Raw genomic sequence first — 12,202 nt, 5'->3', positions numbered from 1 at the left:
GAGATTATTTACTTGTAGGATCTGCATGTTAGAACTGGCAGAGGAATAGTAATTTTCACTGTGGTTGATAGAATGTGCTGTGGCTTGCTAGCCTGTTATTTATCCTGGGTACCAAACAGATGGCGCTGCCTGGTCCTTGACAGTTGAATCTTTAAACTGCTTGTATATCAAACTAGTAATTCTCTTGTCAGTTTGGGAATGTTTTTTCATTTCAGTTTTTCCTGTACCAACTGTCTTTCTGGTGAAATTATTCGTTCGATAATTTAATTTTACAGTTTTTTTTTTTTATATTCTGAGTGCAATTAAAGTATACCAGCTGACTCATGATAAAGTTCTGCCTAACCCTTGGGTTTGAATCAGATTTTAATACATTAGGGTCTCTAATTATTTACCTACACAGTAAGAAATCAATTTGTTGAAATATTGTTATAGTAAAACAGAAGTTACACCACACCACATCAGATGTGATTGTGGAAAAGTACCTATTGAATTTACATCTGTTTTGGTTTATCAAACACATTTCCTTTTCACTTACATCTTTTTTTTTTCTTTAGCTTTTTAAAAGTAATACAATAGTTTTATTTTTCATTTAAATTTATTTATAACTATTTTGTTTGCTAAAACATTTTATTCAGTGTTACTTTGAATTTGCTTTCATATAAGATTCTAACATCCTGGTAGAAAGTGGTTCATGATGAAACTTAAAAACCACTTAAAATGTCATATAATTTGAGGATATCCTGTTGGAATTTTACTGTACATTGATGCCATTCTAATTTGTCCTGTTTAGTTTATTTTATAGTGGTCCAATATAATAACCATCTAAAGGACCTCTTAGAATATAAAATATGAGTAACTACCTCTTCCCCTTAATATCTATATTTTAAAGTTCTAGAAATTTATAAAAAAAAGGATTGATTTATCATAAAATTTACAGGGTGATACATTTTCTGACTTTGATACAATGACAGACCGACTAGTAGCGGAGATCCTGTACCATATCGAAGGTGCTGGGGGCGTCATGCCGACTAGAGTGTCGTTTGTTGGCCACTCTCTCGGTAACATCATTATCAGAGCAGCCATAGGACGTCCACAGCTGAAGCACTTACTTCCAAGGCTCTACACTTTTTTATCACTGTCTGGACCACACTTGGGTACCCTGTATAACAACTCCGGGCTTGTTAACATGGGTATGTATTAATAAAATAAGAAAATTAAATTAAAGAAGGAATATGGTCAGTTTGATGGTCAAATTATTGACTCAAATTGCTGGTTTTCATCAGGACTAAATAAGCAAGATTTAAACATATATATGAAAGGACTATAAGCTCATATATTAAAAATTATATAAGAAAGATATATTTAAATAAATTAATATAATGTTGAAATTGAAATGAATAGTATAAAATAATTATTAAAAACAAATACCAGTTATGTATAATGTAATAGTAATAGTATAATGATGCTCCATGTGTCCTTTGCAAGATTATGCCCCCCACATTATCAACTTTTAAACAATAATTACATTGTTATAAAAACCAATGAAAGGTCTATGAGGCTGATCATGTAATAAATTTATTTTTATTCTTGTTTATATTTAATAAATATATAATACCTTTTTTCTAATGTTTAATTGCCACCCTAACTAAATTACATATTTAAATGGTGTCTAACCATTATCCTCGCCACACTTTCTTCAAATTTTGTTTTTAGTTTTTTGTGAATCCACAATTTCTCAGTTTAGCATCTTTCATCTTTTTATATTATGTATTTATCTATTTTCCTACATTATGTTTATCACCTTGATTCAGTTGTTATTGCACTTTACTTATGTATCTTTCCTTACTCTTCTTTATTCCTCACCCATCTTTTATTTTTCATTATATTTTATATAATTTTCAATATGTTATCTTATTGCCCTACTGTACTTTATGATATTTGCATCTTCTTTATTTATCCCTTATGAAGACTTGCAACCTTTATGTGTCTAATAAATTGTTTTTCTACTGTTTTGTTCGCCCTTATTTGACTTCCTCCCTGACCATCTTCCTCCTATTGCCTTACTAATAATCTTCCAAATTAGTTATAAGTAAAAGATGTTTTTATATAGTAGTTGTATGAAGCTTATCTGTTTCCAGTAGAAGTTATACCAAATAAATGTATATTGAAAATGTCTTTTGTTAATATATTTATTTAATTTGCAGGAATGTGGTTTATGCAGAAGTGGAAGAAGTCAGGATCACTGCTTCAGTTATCCTTGAGGGATGCCCCTGATGTCAGAGATACCTTTCTCTATAGGCTGTCGCAACGTTGTAATCTTACCTATTTTAAGTGGGTCCTATTATCTTTTTACTCTGAGTAGATTAAAGCAAATTTTGTTTAAACGTTGGTGTTAAATATTCCGTCCTCTACTTCAGGGACTCTCAATCTATGCCGACTTGACATCATGACACAATTTTACCCGCTGTTGGGTGCGAGTGATGTTATAAAAGGCAAACATAAATCTCAGACCTCATTAATAGATAAAAATAATGCCAGTAATTTGAGTTCTTCAGAAAATTGTTAAAATAAAATAAAAGTTTTAAGAGAGGTTAAAAAGTTTATTGGATAAAAATAAAAGAAAGTAAAATGTAAATTAACATTTAATAAACCAAAGTACATAATGGTTAAGCTATTTTGAACGATAAATCTGTATATAGTATAATCAATCAACTACAAATAGGTAATGCCCATTGGCCGTTAACTAAGTATTAAACATCTGCTTTTAATTATGCTAATCCAAGTAAAATCTTTAAATTAATGTTCTGATAAAAAATTGTCTTTGTGATGTATCCTCCTCTACTTGTATAAAATGGTATTATATTTTTTCCTATGATATGATAACAGTAATAAACTTGTTACCTCAATATTTGACAGTAATGAAAAACTTCGGATATCCACTGATGATAGAAAATAACTGGTTATCAGTATACATTGGTAGGTTATCACAGCTTACATGGTTACACTTTACAGTTATGACAGGAACTATCACAGCCACAGTAATTGTAGAACTATTTAATCAGTACTATCACAATCGGTATAATGTGACAGCACATATTGCAGTAGTGAAGCTACTATCATGAAAACATTTACTGCCTTTATCGTTGTGTTGTGGCAGTAATGTCTCACTAGATATACTTTGATAGGTGACAGTAATATTACAACAATTCAGCTACTATCCATTTACACAGTAACACTTTATAGCCACAGCAGTAACTGTCATGGTTTGAACTGTATGGCAGTTACCTTCACAATAACATTTACTGTTTTGGTATTTCAGTAGATCTATAAAATGTAGCTTGATAAACATAAATATCTGTCGCAGTAGTGAAGCTACTGTCACTCAAGGCCTATTTTGATTAAAACTTTATTATAGTGTCCACAATTTTATGACTGAAATGCACACTCCAAGAGTAATCTGAAATATTAATCCATGTTATACCATTAAATTTTGTATATTTTAAACTATTTTTAATATTTATTAAGATAGTGTGCTGTTGCGTTGATTTTTACAGATGATAATCTTATAATGCTTTATGAAATCGTTGAAAAGTTATTCTATAGGCACTTCTTTGTCCAAAATTTCATATACATAAAAAATTTTTGTTAAGAACATTTTTTTACTTATTTTTTAGCAAAATGGTATAGCTCTATAAAGTATAAGATGGTAGTCGAAGTTAATAAAAAATATTTTTTTAGAAGATGGTTAGATCTGTGGTAAAAAAAAACAAAAATAGTTTTCTACCATTCATTGATTTCCGATGTTTTGACTCACAGTGTAGGTGCTCATCAGGGCTAAAAAAAAAAAAAAAAATTAAAGTTGATATAAGGGTAAAAGAGTGGCATTAAACAAAAGAGATAGATATAAAGGTGGAGGAATACAGACTATCAATTTTATTTCAGTTTTTGATAGCTTGTGTACCTTCATATTTATATCTCTTTTATTTAATGTCACTATTTTACTCTTATATTAATTTTCCTTTTCTTTATTTTAGCCTTTTATCTTTTTATTTTAGCCCTAATGAAGACCTTCATTATCAGAAATCAATAAATAGTTAAAAACTTTTTTGTTTTTCTTGCCCACAGACCACTGACCATTTTCAAATTCACATATGGTTAAATATTTCCAATTCAAACATTATATTACAATTAGTAAATAGCTGAAACTATTTAATAATTATTTTTCTTTAATGGAATCTGCACCATCTCTTAATACGGTCAATGATCTATGTAGTGTGTGTGTGTGTGTGTGTGCGTGCGTGCGTGCGTGCGCGCGCGTGTGTGCATATAATTAGTATTTATTACTTATCCTTTACTTTTTTCCCCAGTTTTTAATTTGCACTGTTTTTATTTATTTAGGCATGTTTTGTTATGTGGTTCCTCTCAAGACCGTTATGTCCCTCTACATTCTGCAAGGATAGAATTATGCAAAGCTGCAGTGAAAGACACTTCTCCAATAGGTATGTTTCTTTTTTTTAACTATTCTTTTTACCTCAGAAGTTTTGTATTAAATCATTTAAAGTTATAAATTTTACATCTTATTTTGTACTTGTAGTATGCTTTATGATGAGTGGCTCATTACTGCTTTTATGTGATTAAGATATTTTTTATATTTGTTCTTTTGAGCTTTTATTTTATCTGAAAATCAATTCTTTTTATAATTCCATGATATTTTCCTTTGATCATCCAGGAAGTGCCTATCGGGAAATGGTACAGAATATCATGTGGCCACTAGTGAGGAAGCGCGATGTCACCTTGGTTCGCTATGATGTTCATCACGCCCTTCCTTCGACTGCCAACTCTCTGATCGGCAGAGCAGCGCATATCGCTGTCCTAGATTCTGAGCTCTTCATTGAGAAATTCCTCATTGTTGCTGGCCTCAAATATTTCAGGTAGTCTCTGCCATACTTTTCCATGAAGTTTGTGCCAACATCCTCCTTATCTTCAGTAAGTTGTGGAAGTCATAATAGCTGATTTAATCACCTTACACAACACTATTTTATTAAATGTCTTTTAATGAACAATTTTTTTACCGATAGCTGTTTAAAATTTATTGAACTGTTTTTTATGTAGAACATTATATTAAGGTTTAATAAATATGAAGGAATGATAAATGTGATGCTTATAATGATGTGTCTAATAACTCACTATGCCTTAATTAATTAAAAATGTCTTCTAGAAACTGATAGAATTTCATCCTTATTTCTAATTTAATGAAGTAACTAATAGGAAGTCCCATCTTTTACAGCTTAAAGAGAACCACTGTTAATAATCTCAGCTTCTTAGGCATTGTAATTTCTAAGATACAGTATTGTGTGACTTATTAATGATATATATATGCAAAAGATGGTTGGGAGTGTGGTCCACGATTATCTAATTTCTAAATCATCCATTATCTTTGTTTTGTTTTGTAGAGAATTTGTTTTTTCATTGAGTAGTTAAAATATTCAAGGAGATGCATAATTTTATAATTATTCAAAAAACCAACTTTTCTTTTAGGTTCTAGAAGTAATTTTTTTTTGCAAAAACTAAAGAATGATAAGGAATATAAATATAAAGCATAAGGAGAACCACTATTGATAATTCAAACTTCATGGGCTTCATTATTTTTTGAAATATAACAATCAAAAAGTCAGTTAGCGAAAGGTTACAGCCCCTTATTATTCTAATGCTGATTTTTTTTTTTTATTATATGATTAATTATTTAAAAAATTATGACAAGTATTGATTTCTAACTCAAAACCCTATTTCTGGTTCTATAGAGCATAACTTTAAAGTTGGTATTACTTAAAATCCAGAAAATACATCAGAATATTGATTTACAATTTCACCTTGTTATGTTAGCTTATCCAGAAATGTATAAACCTCACCAAATCTATTTTTAACATCAAGAATATGCTTTTATTAAATAAAAAAAGTTGTTCAATACAACTTCAAGTACTTAGACCTACCTCAATTTTGTGGACAAATACTATACAATTGTCAATTTTGCTCAAAAGTAATACTAATTTAATTTTAAAATTACCAGTTGACTCAAACCTTACTTCTCTGAACCACTTAGACTCAAAGGAGTTATCTATTCATTGATTTAAAATATAATCTTTCATGTATTTAAAAAGCCTAGTTAATATTCTAATATACTAAATTACTCTGAATATAAAATAATTAGGCTTTACAAGTGGTAAATCACTCTACCCTTATATTATTTGTGGAACATATTTGGTTATTGAAGCATGAAACTAATCACTTCAATCCAGTGATCACATTGTCTCCTGAGAATTTTATTTAAGTCAAACATTATGTACCTCTGCTACCCTGTCTCCTGGACCCTCCATGTGCTGTTATAGAACTTATTTCTATTATTATTCCTATTAAATACTTCAATGACTATTTTGTGCAATAGCACCATTGAAATAAACATTATAAGGCTAGAATTATTTGGATATCTATCGGTTTCTAGAAGACAAAATATTAAAATATGACATACAAAATACAGTTCATAATTACAATAATTTAATGTATTTTTTATTAATAGATATTTCTTTACCGTCTAGTCATTTCCAGAAATAAGCCACTAGTTAGTTAAACATTTATATAAAATATTTTCATTTGTAAATTTTAAATTATATGTTCTTATACTTTTCTCTAGTCAAAATTTAATTGAATACCAAATTAATCGTACTAAAGTTGTTAATTTTTTTTTTCTTAAATATTTTATGTCTCTTATATATTAAATTTCCATCTTTTGAAAATTATTTTTTATATTGTTAATTGATTCTTTATTACAGACATAGGTTTATTATAGTATTTCTATATTATAATGTATGTTTATTGTGAAAAGTAGACGATTTATTTATGACTATTTGTTAATAATTTCTTAAGTAAGACTGGTCCCTGTTTTATCAGTATTTCTATTTCTTATAGTTTGGTAAAATTTTTACCAATTACTTGTTAACAATTTGCTATATTTTATTTATTAGAGATTCTAAGATTGTTTTGGTATAAGTGTTTATTATGATGTGTTTAATGTTCCTACTATAGGCAAGGTCTAAATAATTTCTATTTTGATTATTATAAAAGTTACTTTTAGGTAGTAGGTAATAATTATTTTATGAATACTGTATCTGAAAATTGTCTCAATGAACATAGTGGTTCTACTGAATCAAGTATTTTATTTGTCAGTTGTTGATTATAGCCTTAGTATTGATGAATTCAATCTCTTTTACCTATATTACTTCAATTGAGAGGTAGAAAAGAAACTGTTTTATTATATTATTTTAATTTTGGTGGCACAAAAGTATCACCTGAAACTTCACAATCATCATCAAAAATTCACGACCGAATGATAATCGTCCAAACCCAAATCAGTCTTGAGCAATCTTCCCACTTATGCTTTGGTCTACTCTTCGGACATTTATCCATTGGTTCAATATTTATTAACATTTTATTAAGCCTATAACTTTATTCACCATAATTCTATAACCTGAATTATATTTACCAGGTGCAGTTCCCTCAATTCAGTGTTTCGTAGCCTTCTTAATTCTCTGGTTAACTCATCTTTTTTCAGCCCAAACATTTTATGTAATACATTAATTTCAAAAACCTTTAGGCATTGTTCTTACCTTGGTTTAAGAGGCCTAGTTTTACATCTAAAGAACAATAGGAAGGATATTAGTTTGTAAATTCTAACTAAGTTTCTGGACAGAAGATGCGAGCTAAGCAATATCAAAACTTAAAAATAACAAGTATTTCCCGCTTTTGACCTTGCTTTTATTTCCTCATCATTTTGGTTTTTTCTTGTTACAGTAAAACCTAAATTCTTAAACCTCTCTACCTGTTCGAATGTATTTCCTCCTGTTTCTATATCATAAAATTGCTCCTGTTTTAGTGCTGACCATATATTTTGTTAGATCTGTATTTATTTCAATACCTAGTTCCTTACTAGATTTTATCCACGTAGTTGTGTCTGGAGGTAAACTGGTCCCCTGGTCGAGTCTCCAGATGAGGACTGCATCAAGGAATTCATTCCACACATTTGAAAATTTCTACTGATATCTTCTTAAATTTTGTATTCATCTGACAGAAAATGAGTCAGTTTTGTTGTGTTAGTATGAAAAATACTTCTTGGATTCAGTGATTGTTCAGGTAGTTGAAGCACATTGCTTTCCACATTGTCGCCAATGAGTTCCAAGTAGCCAAGAATCAAATTTTCTGCCTATGCTTACCCACTAGACCGTTGTTTGGGCTACTATAGGGTTAGTTTTTTTAAATCAAATACTGCAACTTCATTTTTATGCAAAATATTGATAACTAAAATTGGATTTCAAAGGATAACATGCTCACTTATATTTAGTAAATGTAAGCTGCCTTATTAAAAAGCTTTTGGAGCTTTTATTACAAATTGTTATGTATACATATATTTTATAATCTGTGTTTCATCACAATTTTTATAAATAAAGCAGGGTACTATTAGCTTTAAAGATGTGAATAACTTATATTTATGTTTCTAGTCGCTTCAAGACCTTGCCTGTAGTTTTGGTTTGAATGTTGTTAAATGTGGTTTCTAAAATGAACTATTACATTATTTTATCTGTAATAACAATTTAAATAGTAATTAAGAATTTTAATATATATTTTAATGGAATTGATTGATACCAAATTGTACTTCTTTCTAGTAATGTAGTTATATCTTTAATTTAATTATACCCAATAATTCTTATATTCAAGTGTCTAACGATTAAGTAGGAATCGCTCAGTCAATTTGCTTAACATTGATATCTGAAAATATTTGTTATTAAGAAATATAAAAATTGTAATAAAAAATATCCATATAGTCTCACACTTTTTATTCTCTTTGTAACTCCTATGTTTTGGCCATTCTCATGGATCTTATTTTTGTCATAGTTAATATTGTTATCAAAATGCTGCAGGCTATTCTGCCTTTATCAATTTTTATCCTAGTCAGTAAACTATTGTATTCACAATCTAACTAAGATAAAAATTGATAAAGGTAGAATAACCTGCAACATTTTGGTAACAATATTAACTGTGGCAAAAATAAGATGCTCAAGGATGGCAGAATGGCCAAAACGGAGGAGTTAAAAAAATAAAAAGTGTGAGACTATTGATTTTTGAGATTATAATTGATAAACAAACCTGTTTCAAACAAGAAGATATATATATATATATATATATATATATATAAATAAAAATTGTAATTTCTATACATTATGGATATGTTCTTATGAAGTTATGAAAATAAGTTTGGTTTTTTTACATCAGTTTTGACTTTCCTCATCACTTGGGTAAGGAGATTATTGTGATCGGGTTAAATTTTTTTTTTTGTTTTACAAGATTTTAGCTCCCCATGCCTGTGTATCAAATCAGGCACCCTGTGTGTAGTAGTTAAATTTATTTTCAATTTGTAGCAAACTTTAATGGATCATGGTTATAAAGACTTTTCTACTCATTAATTTTAATCAACTATGATAATTCTAAATTTCCCTGATATTTTTAAATGACGTATTGATAAGTATTTTCCCCTACCCTCATCAGTAACAATAATTTTTAGTTTTGTTAATCCCTCTCTAGGACAAAAATAGGGGAGAGTAATCATTTAATCTAAAAATAATTAACTCTTTTAACATTGATTTCAATGATTGAAGAAAGAATATTCTGTCATCTACTCAGGAGTGATTTTTTCTTCATATAACTTAATCAAAAGAGTATGACTCTTAAGATTTTTACAAATTGCTTAAACTTTTCATTATAAGATACATGTTATAAGATGTTTTAGGGACCTTAATGCAAAATTTTGTATGAAAAATAAATATAAATTACCGAGGCGACCAGAATCTGTTGTACCATTAGGATTTGGAATACTTAAAAGGCAGGGAGTTCCATATCGATTTGCAGAATATAAGAATTATTGGGTTACAAATTACTAAGATTATCCTTTATCAGCCTATGATTCAGTGTGGGAAAGGAAGTGAATTTTAATTTTATATACTTCGTGTCTTATATGGAATATCGATCTAATCATAAATTCATTCTATTTAAACTTATTTATGTTTGTATAACTTTTCTTTACTTCTTTTATTGTTTTTATTCACTTGTAATGTAGTGACACATTAAGAGTGGTGTATTACAGGAACATCTTGTCATTGCATAAACATAACACACCTTAATCTCCTCAATGTTCCCTTCGTACAGATATTTAATGTAATTGTTTCCAATTCAGCCTTCAAAAGTTCATAAAAAAAGATAGCATTTCTTATATTTTTTTAAGGTATAAAAAATATTATATCAGCATTAAGTAGGAATTTTCTTGATTAACATTATATATTTATTTTACATAAATTTTTGAAATAAATAAAAACAAAACAAACATTTTTAACAAAATTTGGAATCTAATGGCACACTTAAGTGAACTTTTGAAGAATAAAAAAAAAAAATTAAATGTAAATATCTGACGAACAACGATGTCAATTTGATTGCTCACCCAGAGACTTATTTCTCTTAATGGCCATTCTGCCATAACAAAAATTGTTTTTATCTTAATCGGTCTGACCAAAAAAGGAAAACAAAAAAATTAAAATAAAATTTTTAAGGGATTTAGTGGATTAGTATATAAATATATGTAGTCCTCTATATCTCTTGTTAATATATACAACATATACATATATATTTGTAATTACTAATTCTAAGAACACATAGGTAACATGTATTTACAATAATATGCATTTATTGTTGTAAATACCTTATATTGATCGACTTCTGTTAGCTATCTATATTTTTAATGAATTTCTACGAGAATCATATACTAAATATACGATTTAGTAAATTTATATATATGACAGAGCTGTTCTGTTTTTATTAAAATCACATACTTTTATGATTATAGATATATGCATAGATGATTTTGTTTTGTTTCGGCCTAAACAATCATATTTTTATGTAAGGAATGTGCTAATTGAATGTAAGTATATAAGAAAAGTGAGAAGCCCCTTGCTCATACAATCAACCTGTGTTGTTCATCAGTTCCTAATGGTGCATTTTTTTATTTAACTATTATCAAATTCTTTTTGTATTTATTATGTCATTAAACCATAGAAAAAAAAATCTGATTTTATTCATTCTTTTTTTAATACCGTGATATTGTATTTCGTTAAAGTATTAATTCCAAACATTAATGTTGATTAATTAAACTAAATTTGGATTTATTATAATTGAACTTAGTAAAATTATCAATTATGTACTCGCAACGTATAGCTCACGGTAAAACCGATTAATTCATAAATGTATTTATTAGGGTTGCTTGGCTGTTATTAATTCCTGTAATGACAATGTAAACACACACTTATTTGGCGGAAACTAAACAACTCTAAAATACTACATAAGATATGCATTACAAATAGAGAATTCTTGGATTTTTTTTTTTATTACTATGGTTGGATCAGTATAAATCAGGAAGTTTCAAAACCAAAAAGAAGTCAATATAAGATCTAATTATATTCAGCATAAAATTTTGGAGGATAATAAATAGTAATTTATTTCTTTTAGATGGGTTTGAAATAAAATTATTTTTTGTAAACTAAAATAGCTTTTGTGAACCAGTCCTTACTACCCAATATTTAAGCTGGTGCACAACAAATTTGAACTACATAGGCAGTAATAAGAGACCCTGTTCTCTCCATCCCCTGGCCCAGTTAAGGGGGTTCACTGCTCAAATGGATTCATATGCCAGAATAAAGGCTTTTCTTTTATGATACCAGAGAGTACAGATACTCAAGTGGTCAAATGTAACTTTTCCTATGAATGATTAGGATTTGTTATTAAAATTTAATTAAACTTAGATTTTATCTCTTGAGTGCACTCAAGTAAAATCAGGATCTGAGATTTATATTTAGCATCATTACAAAGAAGAAATAGTGTTATCAATTTTGTGGCTGTTATAGCTTCAGGGAGATTATACACATTGATTTTTGCACACAACTATATTTTGCTTTATATCCAACATTTCAAATAAAAACAAATACATTGAATTACTGTTCAATGGAGCATCGGCTTTCTTCAGCCCACTTTGCAGGCTTTCTTTTAGGTAAATAAAAATGAGAAAATTAGTCCTGGTGAGGGAGTCCAAGCAGTGAGGGACGGATGATGG

The 12,202-nt window shown here is 28.6% G+C and overlaps 1 protein-coding gene across 5 annotated transcripts in view; it reads left to right on the top strand.

Annotated features, from left to right (window-relative positions):
- The window catches only part of LOC106689054 (protein FAM135A), a 53,033-nt gene extending 42,535 nt beyond the window's left edge, over positions 1–10,498 (top strand). For all 5 annotated transcript variants that reach the window (XM_014433812.2, XM_014433811.2, XM_014433809.2 and 2 more), the window contains 4 exons: positions 938–1,190; positions 2,205–2,331; positions 4,399–4,499; positions 4,730–10,498. In XM_014433812.2, the coding sequence (XP_014289298.1) occupies positions 938–1,190; positions 2,205–2,331; positions 4,399–4,499; positions 4,730–4,935 (687 nt within the window). In that variant the 3' untranslated portion in view covers positions 4,936–10,498. The remainder of the gene's footprint in view (positions 1–937; positions 1,191–2,204; positions 2,332–4,398; positions 4,500–4,729) is intronic.
- The last annotated feature ends 1,704 nt before the right edge of the window (positions 10,499–12,202 follow it).

This window comes from Halyomorpha halys, unplaced genomic scaffold, assembly GCF_000696795.3.
Source record: "Halyomorpha halys isolate HHAL.00 unplaced genomic scaffold, Hhal_1.1 Scaffold1271.1, whole genome shotgun sequence".
NCBI classification, from domain to species: Eukaryota; Metazoa; Arthropoda; class Insecta; order Hemiptera; family Pentatomidae; genus Halyomorpha; species Halyomorpha halys.
The sequence above is the reverse complement of the archived record's forward strand: the minus strand, read 5'-3'. Positions and strand labels throughout refer to the sequence as shown.